Source organism: Lissotriton helveticus, chromosome 3_1 (assembly GCF_964261635.1).
Source record: "Lissotriton helveticus chromosome 3_1, aLisHel1.1, whole genome shotgun sequence".
NCBI lineage: Eukaryota > Metazoa > Chordata > Amphibia > Caudata > Salamandridae > Lissotriton > Lissotriton helveticus.
Window position 1 is genome coordinate 758981277 of NC_136061.1, and position 19996 is coordinate 759001272.

General features: G+C 47.9%; 1 protein-coding gene across 5 annotated transcripts in view; it reads left to right on the plus strand.

The window, feature by feature from the left end:
* Positions 1 to 19996, plus strand: part of SBF2 (SET binding factor 2) — a 2295537-nt gene that overhangs the window by 1495694 nt on the left and 779847 nt on the right. For all 5 annotated transcript variants that reach the window (XM_078680952.1, XM_078680953.1, XM_078680956.1 and 2 more), the window contains one exon: positions 19039 to 19301. In XM_078680952.1, coding sequence (XP_078537078.1) covers positions 19039 to 19301 — 263 coding nt within the window. The remainder of the gene's footprint in view (positions 1 to 19038; positions 19302 to 19996) is intronic.

Genomic DNA, 19996 nt, shown 5'->3' on the forward strand with positions numbered 1-19996 from the left:
TTTCCGCGCCAGCCAGCGCCGATCCGTTGAAGAGAGCTACCCCCTGTCATTTTTTGACAGATTTGTTTCCAACTTTTGTCCACTTCATTGGTGTGTTTAGCAATGTCGAGTAAGAAGACTTCGGGATTTAACCCATGCGGTGCCAATCACCGTGCCATATCGGTCACAGACCCCCATTTGGTTTGTCAGTGGTGCCGGGAGCGTGACCACGACTCCAAGTCTTGCACCGACTGCCAGGCCATGGCGCCGAATGCTTTGTGGGAGCATTCCCTTAAGGTTCAAAGAAAGGAAGGAAGGGGTTTTTTAAAGCCCCAGCCCAGCGCTGTCCTCTGACACTCTATTCCTTAAGGTTCTTGAAGCCTGACACCACCTCGCTGGTCCCGGTCCAGGTCTCAGTCGAGAGGAAGGTCTGAGCCCCGATCCGGTGATTTGAAGTCCTCTTCGTCAAAGTCGTCAAAGTCAGGTAAGAGGCACCACAAAAGGCACAAGAAGTCAAAGCGTGCTTCAACTTCGCCCCTCCCGTCTCGTGACGCAGCGGAGGAACCTCAGTGCTGTAGGCCTCGCTGCGCGAGCGGGTGCCTCGGTCGGCTCTGCGTTTCCCTCCCTTTCCGGGGCCAGGAGCTACCCCCGCCCAACTCAAAAGAATTTTATGACACCATGTGCGTCATATTTCGGCAGCCTGACCCTGCCGGCGCTCCTTCGTGCCCCGCAGGCTCAGAGGACGGAGGGTCCCCTGTGCCGGCGACTCTGGCCTGAGCTCCACGGCCTCCGAGTGAACCCATTCCCAGGTCCGGACCGACGCCGGTTGCACCTCCTCAGTGACCTGCCCTGGTGTCGCGCCCAGTGCTGAGGTCTTTGACGACACCAGTGCTCACCAGCGCCTCCTCCACGATCCTCATTCCTGACAACGGTCCTCATTCCTGACAACAGGGAACTGGTTGAGCGTTCTCTGAAGCGGAGACTGGCGCCGACAGAGCCCTACTGCTCCAAGCCGTTCTCTCTGCCCTATTCTGAATGGTTAGGGATGTAGGAAGAGGATTGAGAGGGGTAGCAGGATCCCTTGGAAATCCTGCAACAGCATGGCCTGTACTGGTATGAGGAATTGTGTGATGCCAGTGGTCTGGACACCTCCCCAGACTCTGGCATGGTTTCCCCTCCAACCCAGGCTACGGAGGAGGGAGCAACTTTTGCCATGGTGGTGCGTAGGGCTGCGGAGGTCCTTGGCCTACAGCTTCTACAGTGGCGGTCAAGACGAATGTCTTGACAGAGGTCCTGCAGCCTGGGGTCTCGAGCTCGGAACCCCTACTGCCTTTCAATGAGGCCTTGACAGACGCCCTTCTGGGGACCTGGTCCAAACCCAGCACAGGGGCTCCTGTGAATAGGACGATCGCCTGCCACCACTGCACCGGGGTACCCACTTTTCCCCACCACCCATCCCACTCCCCAAAGCTTGGTAGTCCAAGCTTCCACGTCCTGTGGCGCATTCCTTTCCGCACCCCCGGACTGGGAATCGAAGGAGCTAGAAAACTTTGGGAAGAAAATGTTCTCTACCTTCAGCCTAGCGCTGCGGTCGGTGAACACCGCATGCCTCTTGGGCTGTTACTCCTATTCTCTATGGGACACGGTAGCGTAGGTGTTGCCCAGAGTCTCAGAGGAAGACCGGGCTCTACTCTCCCAAGCTATATCACATGGGAGAGACACAGCTAAGTTCACCATCAGATGTGGCTTGGACACGACGGACTCGCTAGGTAGAGCAATTTCCACAACAGTGGCAGTTCTTCACCACACCTGGCTGGGAACTTCTAGGTTTTTGGGGGATGTCCAAACCAACATCATAGACCGGCCCTTTGATGGCTCCGTCTCTTCGGAGACAAGGCGGATGCTGCCCTTGAGCACTTCAAGGACTCGCGGGCCACAGCCTAGTGTATGGGCATCACTACTGCCCCCAGGGTTTCATCCAATTTTTGTTCCTTTCTTGGCTATGGAAGGGGCTTCCAGCCAAACTAACCTTATTCCAGCTAGAGGGTCCCACAAATTCCGCAAAGGATGCGGCTCACCCCGGCCTCGTGGGTCTGTCAATCAATGGTTTGTTAAGCGCAACTACTCACCTGGATGGGTCTCAAGGCGCTGGGGGGAGAGGAGAGGGAGCGCCGCTTCTGGGCACTAACGGAGTATCGTCGGAGGCCAAGAGGGTCAGAGGTCTTCCTTGGCCTTTCAGGGTGCATGCAGAGCCGGACACTCATGGTGATTCGTCGATGAGCCAGGTCTTCAGGTCCGTCAGGAACTTGGATAGAGTTGATGTCTGACGGAGGTAGAGAGGAAGGGTGTGCCATGCTTTTGCCACGAGGAAGGAGACAGAGCGACCTCCTGTTCTAGTCTTCTTGATGCGTGGTACTGTGGCGAGGGAATGCTTGGCTGAGCGGAGGGATCTATGGGGTGTGGGGAACGAGAGGCAGTGGTTCATGTAGGTGGGTCCAGTGTTGCGGATGCTTTTGTGGGTGAGAAGCTTGAAGGTTATTCTCTTCTCGACGGGAAGCCAGTGTAGTGCCCGTAGGTGATGGGTGATGTGGCAATGGAGGACTAGACTGGCGGTGGCGTTCTGTATGTTCTGGAGTTTGCGGGTGAGGTTCTTGTTGATCCCGGCGTAGAGTGCATTGCCGAGGCCCAGTCTGCTGCTGATGAGATCGTGGGTGATGGTTTTCCTGTGTTCGAGGGGGGATCCATTTGAAAGTTTTATGTTGTAGACGGAGGGTGTGAAAACAGGAAGAGGTGACAGCGTTGATCTGGTGGCCTATTTTGAGTTCGGAGTCCAGGATGATTCTGAGGTTGCGTGCATGGTCTGCGGGTGGGGGTGGGTTCTGGAGGGCAGGGTGCCACCAGGTGTCAGTCCAGGCATCGGGATGTGGGCCTATGATGAGTACTTCAGTTTTGTCTGGGTTCAGTTATAGGCAGCTGTTCTTCCTCCACCTATTGGGTTAGTTGGATAGTGAGAGGATGAGTTGCGTGTCATCTGCGTATGATACGATGTTGAGTCCGTGTGATCTGACAATGGAAGCGAGAGGGGCCTTGTATGCGTTGAACAGAGTAGGGCTGATGTAGGATCCTTGGTGGTCTCCGCAGGTGGTTGGCGTGGGCTCTGAGATGAAGGGAGGAAGTCTGACCCGCTGCGTTCTGCCGGAGAGGAATGAGCGAATCCAGATGAGGGCTTTGTATCGGATTCCTGCATTGTGGAGTCTGCAGGCTAGGGTGCGATGCGAGACTGTGTTGAAGGTCATGGAGAGGTCCAGAAGGATGTGGGCCACAGTCTCTCCTCTGTCGAGGAGGGAGCTGATGTCGTCTGTCGAGGCGATGAGGGCGGACTCTGTGCTGCTGTTCTTCCTGAAGCCTGATTGGGAGGAGTCGAGGATGTTGTTCTTGTCGATGAAGGAGGCGAGTTGGCTATTAACAGCTTTTTCAATGACTTTCACCGGATAGGGAAGTAGGGAGATCCGTCTGTAGTTCTTGAGGTCGGTGGGGTCTGCTGATGTTTTGTTTACCTCAGCGCGTTTCCAGTCATCGGGGCAGGAGGGGGTCTCGAAGGATCGATTGATGATTCTTTGTAGCTCGGGGTCGATAATGTCTCTGGCTCTGTGGTTGTGGCAGCTGTCCGAGGGGGCCCCGGAGTGGGTGGTCCTCATGGTCTTTAGGGTGTTTTCGATATTGAGGGTGGTCCAGCTGTCCCGTTTCGGCTGTGTGGTGCAGGAAGCGGTATGTCTGGGTTCCTCGTGGAGGTGGTTGTTGTCAAAGTTGTCATAGATGGTCTTGATTTTGTGATGGAAGAAGGCGCTGAGTTTGTCGCAGAGGGTGGGATGTCGGTGGAGTCGCTGTTGGGTTGGGTGAAGTCTTTGATGATGCCGAAGAGTTCCTTGCTGTTGTGTGAGTGGGCGGGGATTCTTTCCTGGAGTGCTGTCTTCCTTAAGTGTCTGATGAGTTTCTGGTGGGCAGTGGTGGTTGTTTTGTAGTTGTCGAGTTTCGCTGTGGTTTTGGATGTCCTCCATAGTTTTTCGAGACGTCTGCATGTTCGTCTAGATTCCTGGAGGTGGAGAACCAGCTGGCCTTCTTGGCATGAGGGTTGGAGGATTTCTTAAGGGGGGTGTAGGGTGCGGGCGGCGGTGGTGGGGTCGTTGTCTGAGGCGGTGGGCACGGAGCCGCTGAGGGTGGTGGGGATCTGCTCGTTGGAAATCTTGTTCCAATTCCTGCGTTGGAGCTGGGTTGGGTGTTTGCGGGGGATGTTTGCTTTGTAGGTGAAGTGGACGCAGCCGTGGTCCGTCCATGGGAGTTTGGTGGTGTGGCTGAAGGAGTTGGAGTTTCCTGCTGTGTAGAAAGGGTTGAGGGTGTGTCCTGCTGAGTGCTTTGGTTCTGGTACATTCTGAATGAGTCCGATGACGTGAAAGTTATCCAGGAGGGAGATGGAGTTGGGTTCCTGCCGCTGTCGAGGTGGAAGTTGAGGTCCCCCTGCAGAATGTAGTCGGCGGAGGTGATGACATGCGGGGTGATTATGTCCCTGATGGAGTCGGAGAAGGGTGCACGGGGTCCGGGAGGTCGGTAGATGAGGGTGCCTTGTAAGGTGGTGGTCAGGTTGACCTGTATCTTGAAGTGGAGGTGTTCCATAAGGTCCGTAAAGCAAGATGGGTGAGCAAGATGGGGAGGCAGGACCCTATTGTACTGTGCAGCAAAGCTGTGGAACAAAATGCCGGTGAGCATGAGATTTCAACCTAGCCGGCAGCTTTTTAGGAAAGGGCTGAAAACCTGGTTATTCACATCTTTTTAGACTGCCGTAACTCAGGGCCTATTCCCTTTCATTCACCCCAGCGCCAAGACGCCTTGGCACTCGAGCGCTTTATAAGCTTATATCCTATCCTATCCTATCCTATCCATAGGCCCGTCAGTGTAGGTGATCAGGTGGAGGTTGGCCTTGTGAGCGATGCTGCCTCCGGGGCAGTTTGGGCTGTCCTTCCGAGTGATTTTGTATCCTTCTGGGAAGGCGATCACAATGTCAGGGCCTGAGGTGGAGCTTGTCCATGTTTTGGTGAAAAAAGCGACTTCAGGAGAGCTGCTGTTAAGGAGGTCACAAATTTCCGTTGCGTGTCTGTGGAGGGAGCCGATGTTGAGGAGGATGTATTGCAGGCTTTGGGCTGTGGTGGGGATGTTGCTGGTTGGCGGAGGTGGGTCCTGGGTTTTGGCGATGTTGAAGGAGTGACGGCAATTTTTGCAGGTGAAAGGACCATAGGTGTCGAGAGGGGAGGAGAGCTTGCAGTTGTTGTTCTTGCCGCCTTTGAGTGCGTGGTGATTCTCTGAACTGTAGCGTTGGGAGTTCGAAGGACCAGGGTTCCTGGTGTTGGTCGCGGTCGGGTCGCGGACAGCGCAGACGGGCTTGCCTTTGGCGCACGGCGGGCTGCATTAAGTAGAGGTCGGGGGAGGGTGGAACAGCAGGGAGGCGGGAGCGGGAAAAACGCAGGAGGCCGCGGAGGGAACAACAGCGGGAAGCGGCAGAAGGAGCAGGAAGCAGGGGAGAGAGAAGATTTGGAGACAAGGGGCATAGACGAAATGAGGGAATAAAAGAAATAAAACCAATAGTAAAAAAAAAACTAGAATTAAGCCACTAGAAGAAAAATAGAACCAATAGAAAAATAAACGAGAATTAAGCTACCAGAAAGTCCAGAGCAGTCCCGGGTGAGGCACAGGACCTCAAACCGCGGTCTGAGCTCGTCAGAGGCAGAGCACTGTCTGGGTGAGCTGTGGAGCTGTGCGCTCGGATAGCAGGAATCCAAGGGGTTGTGCTCGGCGCAGCGTGCAGCGGCATCCAATAAGTAGAGGTTTGTGGAGGGCGGGACAGCAGGGGGGCCGGAGCGGGAAAAACGCAGGAGCGGCCACAAAAGAAGCAGCGGCGGGAACCGGCAGAAGGGCCAGGACATGAGGGAGAGAGAGAAGATTGAGAGATCAGGAGTTTAGAAGAAATGAGGGGATAAAAGAAATAAAATCAATAGAAATACAAACGAGAATTAAGCCACCAGAAAGTCAAGAGCATTACAGGGCGGGACACAGGGCCTCGAACCGCGGTCTGAGCATGATCGTTTGGTGGTGTGAAAAATGCTGGAGTACCACCTTGGTCAAAATTGAACATGACCATCAGTACCCTTGCTGGGTTTTCGTCTTCCAATCTGCTCGTATCACCTGACGTTTGGCACATTTGCTCTGCTCCTTGGTTATCCTACTTTATTATAATCCCACATTTTATCAGATTTTTTTTGTAAGGCATTAAGCTACTTTATCTAAACTAGTTAACTATACTCATCTAGTTGTACCTGACTCCGCTTTAATGTTATGTGTTATGAAAGCTCTTTGGGCTTTTGGTTGAGGCCAGCTTCCCTATTTTCCTGGAGGACACATGCTAGGGGTGATGCTTGAAATAACAGAAGTTTGGCGAATGAATTTCTGTATCCGCTTATCTCTGTTGCCTAAGGCTGCTGGCCGGTTCTGTGAAAGAGATTTTAGCTGCCAAATCTATCTATGCTTCTTCTGCTGTCCAGTAAGACTTCCTCCTGTTGTGAATGACCTCATTCCTTTGGAATAGCGTCTTTCTCACAAACATTTGAAACCATTTTTATAAATTGTCCAAAACAAATAGGACTTCATCAAAAGTTTCAGTCTTGCAATTTACTCAAATCCCTTTAATAGTGCTTTCGAGCTTTTTGTTGCACATTACCTAGCTTTCTATAGTCTCTTTACCAAGACTGGCAGTCATCTTATTCTTTTTTTTTTTTAAAGTTCTTTTTTATTAAACAGTTCAGGTGGAATGGTCAATGCATACAGTAAACCATTAATTATAATTGTGTCCCAGACATGTAAATCAGGTAGTTATTTTGATTTTCACAGTGGGAAAGACACAGGATATCAGTTATTTATAAATATCAAGGTGTCTGTGGTTCGTCAAGGGGGGAAATATGGGGGCTCACATATATTACCACGATAAGTGTTCCATTTCGTCCAGAGCGCGGTCCACTTTCGGGGACAGCCAAGTGCCATATATACAGTTTTCTCCCATATCATACACCAGTCCATATCGGTCTTCCAGGCGGTAAGTGTCAATGGTATCGTTGCTCCCCACAGGCTGGCAATATTCCGCTTAGCTACCATCTGGCCAAGCGTTGTCCAGAGTTTGCCTTTGGTGTTCAGGTCCGTGGGCTCCCAAACATTCAGGAGACACATTTTGGCTTCGAGCCGCATTTCTACCCCCCATACATCACTCATACATTCATGTATTTTCTTCCAATAGTTGTGGATTAGAGGACACTCCCAGATAATATGTAGAAAGGACCCCTCCAGGCCACAATGTCTTTTACACAGCCCCTCCTCGCTCCTGCCCATCAGTACCAATCTAGGACCGGAGAGATATACACGATGTAGGATCTTTAATTGGATCAGCCTCAGTTTTGCTGAGATAGCGACCTCCTTCGGCGAGGAGAGTGCTTCCTGACACTCCTCATTGTGCAATTCCAGGCCGTTACGCTCCCACTTCTCCCTCAATGATGTTAGAGGATCTGGAGTGTTGCGTATTAACTTTTTGTATGTCCGGGAAATAGCTTTATCCGGTAGGTGCCCATCGAGCAGAGCAGTCTGTCCTCTAGAGGGGAGGACTCTGGTAGGTGGGACCCCGCCGGTATATTAGCTTGAAGGGACTGGCTAACCTGCATGTATCTAAAATATTCTGATCCTTCTAGATCGTGTGTTTGTTGTAGTGAAGCAAATGAGATCATTCCATTTTGCCCCCAGTGTTCCCCATTTCGGGAAATTCCTATTCGGTCCCATTTGTCAAAAACCTTTGTTCGACCCTTTGTGCCCAGGAATTTGGAGTCCCAGAAAGGGGTGGGAAGCGTCAGTTTTTTGGCCCACCCTAGGGTGCGGTTTACCGTGTGCCAGATTTGTACTGAAACTTGTGTGGGTGCTGTCATGGGATGTTTGTTGGGTCTGGAATATTGTGCCATTGTGAAGCTACCACCTGGGAGTACCCACTTGTCCATCCTGTGGGGGTAAGTGCACTGGTTTATGGCTGAGAGGTGTGCCACCCAGTAATATTTTTTAATATCAGGGAGTGCTATACCTCCATCATACCAGCTGAGTGTAATTTTTTTAGTGATATACACGGTTTACCGTCCCACAGTAGGTCTCTTTGGGTAGTTTCGATGTCTTTGAAAAATCTTGGCGGAACTGGGTCTTGGAAATACTGGAGGGTGCCATCATTTTAAATAGCGGTACAGAAGGGAGTGGTGATGGACGGAGCATCTGAACCAATCAAACACTCACACCCAGTCAACAGATCTGGGTTTAATCCATCACTGTTCTTTAGCCCACTCTGCCACCCCAGTTCAGACATGGCCATATGCAAATCAGTCTAACCCTGTGCCTCATGGGAACAGTGCAGACCGAACTAAACAATGTATATTTAATTATTGGGAAGAACCAACTCAATAATTAAATTTGTGGTGGCTTATTAAGTAATTGTAGACATGCTTATGGTCTGAGGTTTTATATCAGACTACACATCAGTGGAGTACTAGTCACATGACTATGTGAGAACTTTTTGTGACACAATAGAACTCTGGATATACGTTAGTTCCATTGAGTTTCAGTGTACTTAAAATCCCTTAATAACATTGGTGATCTTTGTCAACCCTTTATTTTGCAAAAGGTGTAGTTATTTGTTTAAATCACCCCATGGTACGTCATGGTTCATTCCGTCCTTATGTGTGGATAACCGGAAAATCCACTGTTGTTTCTTCCTAAAGAGGGCTTCTTGCCTTATAAAGGGATATATTTCCAGCACCGTCCATTTTAGGTCATCTGGGTTATGTCCAGCCATGAGGCAATGTGTAGCTATTTTGGTGGTAGATTTTTTTTTACATTTAATGATACTTCGATGTTCTGTTATTCTTACTTAGACTGCTCTTGTTATCATTCATTTGGCATGGACAGGTGATCATGTAGATGCAATTGCGTGAGTTGCAATTGGTGTGCCTCTTTTGTTTCCATGTCGGGGTGCTACTTTAACTGGATGGCCTTTGTGCTCTCAGTAGAGGCGCATACATTGCAGTGTCCCATAGGTAGTGTCCTGTGATTGGAGGTAGATTCCATGGTGGTTTCTTTGTACAAGTTTGGCACTTCCTTGGTCTCGTATGTATGAGTCTATCTCTTAGATGGTCAGACCTTTTGTATGCATACCAAGGGAGGTCCAAAGAAAGATTCCCTGTTTGTAGTATCTTCAAATGTTTTAAAAAAAAGATTTTGTATGGTTTTGGACTCCAGAGTGAAAGTCATGACGCAGTTCATCAAATCCGATTTGGGTCTCCTATATGGTTCAAGGAGACCATCCCTATTGCTATTGTGCGCTCGTTTTTGTGCTGTTCTTAAACACTTACTAGGGTATTGGCAAGCTTCCCCTAGCTTCCCCAAACATGGTATTTGTTCTATTCAGGTACACACATGCATTAGAGGGCATGGCCCGGGAGATCTTGTTAGCCGTCCCAGAGGACCTTAGAGCATCACTTACCCAAATGATTCAGTTGTAGTGAACTTTTTAAAACACCTCTGACTGCATAGGTTGCACTATTGGCACCAGTGTGGTTTTCAATTAGCATGCTTGAATATCAGCAAATTGATTTTCTGGGGATGTCTGATGTCCCTCACTAGGCACTTTGGGGAGAAGGCTGATTTGGCGTTAGTTAGTGTGATATAAGATATTCGCTTCAGAGCACAATCCCTAGGATTATGGTCACCAGCCTGACAATGCCAGCTACATTATGACATGTTTAGGGGCTAGTCAAGAGGCTTGCCATACTAGCAATTCAAGGCTTCTCAGTCAGTGAAGCAACTGGCCCAGACTTTTCACAGTAGATGACACTTTAGCATTCAGAACGTCTCACACCAACAGGGACAGCAGCCTTTTATTTGTCCTTTAAGTCCTATAGCCTGGCATTAATGGGCAGAATCTGTTATTTTCTTTGTGAATGGATATCCATCCCATCCGACCAACTGATGGGTGTTACATATTGTTCAAGAAGGCTACACCCTGCCTTTCATCTCGGTCCCTCCTCATAACATCCCCCTTCCCACCCTGCACCAGGCCATCTCTGCATACCAGGCCTTAATTTTAGTGCAGCGAATCAACCTTCTTTTGGGGAAAAAGCGCCAGACTCAGAAAGGTATGGGCTGCTAGTCTTGAGACTTCCTCATGCAAAAGGATGGCAAGGGCTCCAGGAGTCTTCTGGAGAGCCCGACGTTGAACACCCTCTTGAGGAATGACAGGTTCAAATTGCTCATTCTGGTGCATATTCTTGCTGCACTGAATCCTGGAGACTGGATGGTGCTGGATGGTTGCAGGAGACGTATTTTCTTATACCCCTCCTGCAGTCCTAAAGACGTGCCTTTCACTTCATTGTGGGCTGTGCTTCCGATTTCCTGTGATGTCTTTTAACCTCACCTATGCCATCAGGTTTTTACTTACGTTATGCCTGTGGTCACAGATGATTTTCAAACAACTTGTATTCCCATACCTCAATGACTTGCTGACTAAGTGACTGACTAGTTGCAGACCACCTCTGGCAATGGCAACCCTCTTCAATTCCCTGGGGGTTCTCCATCAGCAGGCCAAAGTCCCACATTAGTCATTCACAGATGTTTCCCTTCGTAGGGGCTACCCTAGACATGGTAGGGTTCTAGAATTTTCGATCACTGCAGTGAGTACAGGACATTTGGGATATGATCCAGAAGTTTCAAGGTCAATCCTGGGTTTCTGTGAGGATAGCTTTGTGGCTTCTTGGATTCCTATATTCATGCATCCAATGTGTCTCATATGCCAGATGGCACATGAGGGCTCTACAGTTGAACCTCAGGTTTTAGTGGGTCAGCATTAGGGTGACTGTAGGAACTGGGGTCGCCAGTTCCCCGGGGGTAGCCTGGCACGAGCAGGTAGGCACCCGAAAGCTTAGGTGTTAAGTGACTACACAGCACACGCAACCATTGAGACAATAAAAATGCACTCAATGACTGACGCCACTCCAGTGTGTTTGATTAAAAATCAAAGAACTTTTATATGAGATTAAGGTTCAGGAGTGGAGAATCACAGTATCAATTACTCATCAAAGCATTTCCTTAGGAGGGGAGAAAAGGGAGCAGTTCAATATCCAATTTAACATGTTGCAATAACATTTCATGAAAGAATTAGCATTTTATCAGTTAACAGTGAACATTTCATGAAAGACTTAGCTTGGTCAACCAGCTCATCAGGCAAGGATGAGCAATCCTATAGCAAGTGTCCACAGGTTTTCAGGTAAGTAACCTGTTCAGTAGGTAACGCAATTAACCTCTCACCAAGCAAGGGTGACTATTACCTTAAACTCCTTGGCAGGAACAACCTGGACATTAGATAGGAATGAAAACTTTTCATCGGGTGAGAATAAGAACATTTCGTTAGGGTGAAAACCACACATTACCTGCTGCATGAATAAGCAGAACATTAAATGAGAATAAAACATTTCATTAAAGGTAAACCATTTCATTAGCCACAACATTAGGTTGGAATAACTCTTTTCCTGTACCAGGAGTAAAACATTTCATGCAGAATAAACATGTCGTCAGGCCACACTAATCATGGCATTAGGCAGGGATAAACAACCCTGTCATCTGGTAAAGGCGGACACTTCCTCACGTAAGAATAAACCTTTTTACATGCACTCAGGAAGACCCAAGACATTAGAGGTCAGGCAACATCACATTAGGTAGGAATAACCTTCCATTAAATATAGCTCAGGGAATTAGCAGAGGTAAAACCTTTCAGTGGGTAAGGATAACCATTTCATTGGCCACCGGTAGGCATTCAGGTGATGCAGCACTAGACAGGAGCCTACACCTTTCATGCAAGGTACAACATTCAATTAGCTGGTGTGGAGCATTTCATTCACCAGGTTAAACCCTGCATGAGGCTGAGAGTAAAACATTTCATTAGGCAGGTACAATCATCTCATTAGGCTCATTAATCAGGAAGCCCCCAGGTCACGAGGCTGAGAGTAAAACATCTCATAGTGAAGGCACTAGTATCCCCAACCCTTTAAGACACAGGTGAAATTTACTTAATGAAGCCAGGAAAACATTTCATCTGGCTACCTGATCTTTTAGAATTCAGGAAACATCTCATTAGGGAGGTAAAGGAAGCATTTCATTATAGAACTGGAGGCATTTAGTCAGCCTTTCCCTCAGTAGTACTAAGCATTAAACTATCCCCGTTAATCAAGGATAGAAATTTCCCTAGGCAGGAGTAAAAACACACTGGCGCAGGAGGTATTCAAAATTCCATCATAACTCCCTAGTAACTCACTAGGTTTGAAGACATCAACATTTCCATTCTATGAACAAGAACTGGGCAACATATCTCAATAACCATTCCCCTCGTCAGGGGTGAACTCCTCTAATAAGGTCAGGCCCCTACAACACTCTCTCAGGGCTCTGGCCCAGTTCTTCTTCAGGTTGGGGCTAATTGGGGGCCAACAGGCCCAGTCACCAGTCTTCAATGGGGCTATTCCCCAGTTCAGGGAGCCTTGTGAGGGCCAACGGGGCCCAATTTCAACTTTCCCCCGCGGAGGAGCGAACTCGGGGCCTTCTCCGGCCTCCCGCCCACCTCCCCGGGGATTACCTTCTTCCCTTCGGCCTCTCGGGCCCTTGCGTAGGCTCAGGGGGCTGGAGGAAGGCTTCGGCTCCTTTCGGAGCCCTCTCGTGAGGTCCGGCGTTGTTGGTGGCAGGAAGGGGCTCCGCTGCCCTTCCTCGGTTGATGCAGGCTGTTCCCGGGCCTGGGGGGATGATGGGCCGGTCAGAGGGGAGGCCCGCGCCACTCCGGCGCTCTTCTCGGGGCCTCCCTTCAACCCCGATGTTTCTTTGGCTTCTGGGGTTTCTCTCCGGCTGGGAGCCAATCCAGACGCGGCTCCTGGTAGGTGTGGTGCCGGCCGCCAATCCCAGCGGGGCTGGCTAGGGGGGTGCGGCCAAGACGGCCAATGGAAGCGCGGCGGGGGCGGGGTCACTGATGCGCCCCGTGACGTGATGCGGGCAAAGGCTTCGGGGCCTGTCAGGCCTAGCGCGGCCTGAGAGGAATTTCGGCGGCCCTCTTCTCACACCGGGGGCCTGTCACAGATAGACGCCAGGCCGCGGCGGTGATACCAGTCAACAGCATTGACGGCGGCCCTCTCCTGGTACCGGGGGCCGCCGAGGGGGTTTGCTGGTAATGTCAGCGCCTCAAGGCAGCACCAGTGAGACTCCGGGCTGCGGCGGTGAGTGGGGAGGAGGCACTCGGGCCAGCTGCGCGTCGGGGCTAGCCACAGGCTTGGCAAAATCAGCGCTTGGGGGCAGTCTCCATGATAGCACTTCGGGGGCAACAGCGCTTCAGGCAGTCTAGCGCTAGCAGGGCGGGAATAGCGCCCAGGAGCTTCGTAGTGCTTTAAGGCAGTGTCAGCAATAGCGCTACAGGAGCAACACAGCACTTCAGGACACAATCGTCTGCAGAACCTCGGCGCCTCTCAAGGGGGCACAGTAGGAGAGCGCTGGGTAGGCAGGGAAGGCTGTTTAGCTGTCCAGGCAATGCACAGTTCTAGCGCTGGGAAGGGAACGCTTATCAGCTCAATTCAGGCAAGGTAGGACAGGCAGTTCGGGCAGGACAGCGCAGGGGCCCAGGTTGAGGTGAAGGGGCGCAGAGTGGACACAGCCCTGTACCTTGTGGATCCCCAGTGGTCCTGGTAAGCGCAGGTAGATTTCTTCTTGGCGCTTGATGGTTCTGACGCCCTTTGTAAATAGCAGTTACTTGTTTCTTGGTTCTTGAAGGGGGTTGAGTTGGGGGCTGCAGGCAGGATTCCTCTGCAGGTCACTGTAGATGGTCCTTGGGTTCCCCTCTCGCCGGGCCAGATCAGTGGGTTAGTTCAGGGCACTTCACTCAACTTAAGAGGCAGCACCTAAGCCCTGTCACTCTCAGTGGCATAAGTCCCTGACTAGGCCCTACCGCCTAAATCTCCTGCGTGGGTTCCCCAGGTCAGTGATGCCCCAACTGACTGGAAAGTTTTCCCTCCCTTGCTTATATATTTATTTATTTATTTATTTATTTGAGTTTTATATAGCGCTGTCTAGACCCAGAGGTATCAGAGCGCTTTACATAAGGTTCCACAAAATTACATCAGTTACAAGTTACATCAGTTACTAGAAAAACATTTCAAGAGCGTAGAATGCGAAATTAATGGAGCTTAGAAGGGTAAGGGGGTAGGGTGAAGGGGTAGGAGTGATATAGGATGGAGAGACGAAGGTGAGTCTGCCCAAAGTCCGACTGGGTAGGTGACCGCCGAGGGGGAAGTCCACAGCCCATCTCCTCTTGAGCTATCAGGTAGCTCCACCGGGCATCAGCTAAACAGCTAGGTCTCAATGGGAAAACAATTAAAGAACAACGAAGGGGGATAAATGGAGCATAAAGGAGAAAGGGGGTGGACTAAAGGGGTAGGAGGGAGAATACTACGAGAGACTAAGTAAGTTCTGCCCAAAGACCGGCTGGGTAGGTGACCACCTAGTATAGGCCCAGGTCAGGTGACCACCCTCTAAGGCGGCAAAACTAAGCTCCACCCCTATTCTAGAAGGTGCCAGGAGCTTCCCTACTCTAACTGTGGGCAGTCAAGGCAGGCTGGAATGGCAACAATGTATGTTGACTCAGCCAGCTCCTGGTAACTAGAATGCGCCTTAACAAGACCACGCTGCAGTAGCAGGGGCCAGTGGCAGCCATGTTGAGGGTAGAGGGCACCTGCACCTAGCATGGGTTTTTATCATTACCCAGGGCATTACAACCTCACAGGGCCTATACATTTACATTATAAAGGGGGGACATCCTGAATTCGGGGAAGCAAACAGCAAAATAATTCTGCGAAAAGGGCCAAGTCCAACATTGACCTTATCATATCGATCTAGATCTCGCTGGAAACATCTCCAAATCTGCACTATTGGCAGATGGATGCAAACCTGACTTGTGGCAGGACACTCTCCTTTTCCCACCGAGACTTCACGGTTGTGGGAGAAGCTTAGTTGCCATCTTGAAGTGGTGAAGGTTAGAGGCCTCTGATCTTTTGTGGAGCCCCAGCTCCATATAAATCTGTTGGAGCTTCTTGCAATCTGGTTGCCCTTAAACGCCTTCTTGCCGACCACTAAAAGGAGACTGGTGCAGGTCTTCAAGAACAAAATAACCACTACGTGGTACTGCAATAAATGGGTCCGAGTGAATTCCTGGATTCAGTACGGGGGTTTACACCTTTTGGATTTGGCTGGATTAGCAGAAGATCTTCCAGATTACCAACCACCTGACAGGGTTGCTAAATGGTATGGCAGATTAACTTTGCAGGTGTCAGCTGGCGAACCACGAATGGTGTCTCCATTCGAAGGTGTCGAAGACCATCTTTGAATAGTGTGGCATGTCCTCGTTAGTTCTGTTGGCATCTATGAGTGCCAAAACCACTGTACACTGGAGTTTCCTCCTAGAAAGCCACTGGGAAATGCATTTTGACCGCAATAAGATATGGGTGTCCTGTACCCACTGTTCTCTCTCCCGCCTCTAGTTCTGAGGAAAGTCAGAACAGACCGGGCCAAGCAATCCTAATTCCACGGACTGAGCCAATAGAGTGTGGTACCCAGAGGTCTAAGGACTAATCTATGTCCTTTGATTCAGTTACCTCTTAGAGAGAAACTCCTGTCTCAGCAATAGGAAAGGATCCTTCACCTGAATCTAATCAATCTACACCTCCTGCTACCCAAGGTAGTGGGTGTCTTACTTACAACTGGAGATTCTTTAACAAAATTCATTTACTTTGGACATTGGGAGAAGTTTGAAGCCTGGTGTGGTTTTCTTCATCTTGTTGCTCTGCAGGCCAAGCTTTCTTATGTAGTGTTTATTTTGTCATTGGTCCAGTAAGGCCTTGCAGTGTGCATAATCAAAGGTTTTATGGTGGGACATTTCAGCATTTTTGTGTTTGCCAGATCAAACTTTTCTTGTCAATTTGCCTTTTGCGATTTGTGTTCTGAAAGGCCTAGCTCACTTTTCCCTAGAAACCCTTCATCATGCCACAATGGTGCCATAATTTTGGTCTCACGTTCCTTATGTGCACACCATTTGAGTCTATTAATTGATTCTTATGGCTTCTAACAATTAAAACAGTCTTTCTTATCATGATCACTTCTGTGCACCACGCGAGTAAACTTCAAGCACTGTTGGCACAACATCCTTAAACCTCTTTCCTTCCACACAAATGGTGCTCAGTGCACCAGCCGACTTCTTGCCAAAATTGGAATCACCCTTAGATGTCAGACAATCGTTCAACGTACCAATTTTTTCTTTCTACCACAGCTAATGAAAGATGGGGTGAGGCTTCATCAAGTTGACCTTAAAGGAGCCTTGAGTGTAGACATTGACCGCGCAATGGACCTCCGTGTCAACGACTATTTCTATGTAAATTTTGAGGGGACGAGAAAAGATAAAGCGGCGCAAAACAGGACCCTGTTGCGGTGGATAGTCCTCTACATAAAGATGTATGTCAAGAAAGCCTTTCTCTCGCCATTGGCTTACGAGGCTTTTAACTTCAGAAGAAAATATTGATAAAATGATGACAAAGCAATGTATTTTCACAACATTTGCCTTACAATTAGCTAAAACGACATGTCCCTCACATGCAGTATAAAAAAACTAAATAAGCAGTATAACATGGCCTATCCTTTTATTTAAATATAAATAGCACCATTGTTCACTTCTGTCATTTATCAAGTGGATTCTTAGTCAAATTATTGCAAATCTGTTAGGAGGGGCAGCAGTGTAGAAACAATAACATTATACACCTCTTAGGACATAGACAAAAGAGTTAGACAGATCTTACAGAATGGGCAGTAATGCTGGAGTTAAGATAGTAATAAATGATTGCCCACGTTAGTAAGCACTGTGGGGGAATTTGTTTTGATATCATCACAACACTCAAACCCTGGTGGACATCCAAGAGATGCAGAACGTTTTCTTCATTTTCAAAATCACAATGTATGATGAGCTGTAAACAAATGTATTTCTAAAGCTGATGTGTCTTAGAACTCGTGTTGCATTTTCTGTGCCGTGATCCAGGCTTAATCTGGGATTAGGTTACCTTGAGATGATCATATGTTTGATATCTCTGAGGGATCTTTTTTAGGATAAGTACAGTGTGCTGGGGTGCACAGCGGGTTGGTTGAATATTCGAAAATTTCGTTGAGTTTGTTGGTGCTACACAAGTAACGTCAGGTGTCCCTCGGCGTTAGGTAATCACATGAGAAACGTGAGGTCAGTGGGCCACTGATCCCATCCTTATGTGCACACAATATGTTTTCCCAAGCAATTAGGAGTTCCAAACTATTTCATGACTCATTTGTAGTATTTTATTCGCTTTTTCATTTCATTAGTAGATAATCAGCGTTGGTGAACGGAACGCCTTTGGCAGAACCCCAGATTCTTCCTCTCAGACTCACCTCACCGCTACTCTTGAAAACACTATCCCTGATGAAGGGGCGCAATATGGCCCCGAAATGCATTGGATGTATTTAAAACAAAGGAACAGTGCTATACTCTGAAAATAAGAGTGAAAGTTTGCAAAAAACAGTACTATTTGATTATCTACTAATGAAATGAAAAAGCGAATAAAATACTACAAATGAGTCATGAAATAGTTTGGATCTTTTTTAGGAACATACTGCAGGATGTTGGTTATTAGATGCTTTCCTCAGAGAGGTGATGTTTGAGATGTTGCAGAATATGGCTTGAGGTGAATAAGAAGTTCATGAATGCTGTAATGTTGAGCAAAAGCAACATAGCATTGAGCCAACTGCAGTTGTCACCAGCTGGAGTGTGTTGAACTGAATCCTGCTTGTCAGCATAATTTAGAAGACTCTGGTCATTTTCTTTAACACCCTGCACCTTTAAGGCACATTCTCGTTTTTTTGCTTTTGATTTGAAGTTTAATGATGTTGTGCATTGTTTTCTAAAGGAAAGCCAGCATGATGCTCCACTGTACTATTACAGTGTTATCGGTGCACTAGTAAAGCAGTCTGTACCTCCACTAGTACTGTATGCGATGCGGTCTACTAAACTTGTTTATCCTGTATGTTCATGCGCTAGGACTTGTGGTAAACTGTGGAATAAGATGTATGGTCAACAGTCAGTTTCTTAGGGCCTGATTACGAGTTTGGTGGACATGGTTAGTCTGTCACAAACGTTACGGATATACCGTCTGCCAAATTACAATTCCATTTAATCCTATGAAACATGTAATACGGCGGACAGGATATCCGGCACGTTTGTGACGGAGTATCCCATCCTCCAAATTCGTAATCAGGCCGCTTAGCTTACCTCAGAAGGGAATGGACCTTACTCTGTTTGTCCGATTAAACATTCTTATAATGTTGTATTCTTGAAATAATAACAATTAGAACACTGGAATGTTGGGAGCTCCATTGAAAACAATGGAGTGCTCTGGCCTATAATGGCTGGTATAAGCCTGTAGCTCCAACATTCCAATGTTTCTTTGTTCACAGCTCTGGCTGTGAACAAAGGCTTCAAGGAGCCTGAGGGGATTCCAGTCCTCTCACGCTCCTATAAGGCTTTTTCTTTTTTGTTAGAACATTCTGCCCTCTAGTGGCAGAATGTTCTAATAGCCTTATAGCCCTTCGTAGCTGGGCTATACCGGCTATGAAAGTCCCTCTCCCTTGTTAAAGTCCCTCGCCTTCGGCTTGGGCCTTTAACGCTGTAGAGGGCCTTTAATAGCGATATAGCCCTCTACGGCGGGCTATATTAAAATAAAATGGATACACCTTGTTACATACTCTCGCTACCATTAAAAATCTCATTTTACACATCAAATATGATTTGGAATATTTAATTTGTTATTATAATTTTAAATATCTTTATTTAAAATATCTTTCCAGGACAAGACAACTCCAACCTTGGATAAGGATAAGACTATCATGGATATAGCAGCTGAACAAATGCGCTTGTGGCCAAGTCTTAGCAAACAAAAGCAACAGGAACTGGTACAGAGTGAAGAAAGTACTGTTTTCAGCCAGGCAATTCATTTTGCTAACCTCATGGTTTATTTGCTCGTCCCACTGGACACCAGCAAAAATAAGCTTTTAAGAACATCGGCAACAGGAGATTGGGAAAGTGGGAGCAACAGTCTTGTCACAAATAGGTAAGTACATTGTTAGCAATGCTGTAGAATGATGTGATGTCTTTCGTTTTTGCCACTTTCTTTTTTAGTATGAAACTTTGCTTTCTATTATGTTGTTCTTCTTAGCTTATTTTAGCCACTACAAGAGTACTCTTCCGTTTTAAACAGTCTATTTAAATATATCTCACATTTTGTTGTTAAGCAGAATCTTTTTAATCAGTACATATACATTATGATCTCCTCTTCCCAGAACAAAGGAATCTGCCATTTAGCCGTCAGGAACTTTTAATATTGGCTTAATAAGAATTATTTTCTCAAAGTACATTAATTCCATTCAATAGTCTGTTATTTAAACAGCATCATCTCAACAGCTTCAATCAAGGCTGTCCTCAAAAACAATCAAAATAAGTATTTTACTGTTTACTCTTGTGTTAACTTTGCTTCTTCTGGCTACAAGTATACCTTTTTTAGGTCAAGCATACTAGAGACTGTGCAAGCTGTCTGATTGCAAAAGACCTAGTGGGGGCTTAACAAGAACATGCAGGGGCTTGCAGCACGACCACTGCATATAATTTACAGGGGCTTGCAGCCGTGTCATTGCTTACAATTGGTTGACTTTACTGACACTCTTATTTGCTTGCTTTCTGTTGTATGGCTTTCCTCGTTTCAGCCTTTCTATCTAGTGTGTCCCATAGACCATTATCCGTTTTATCATC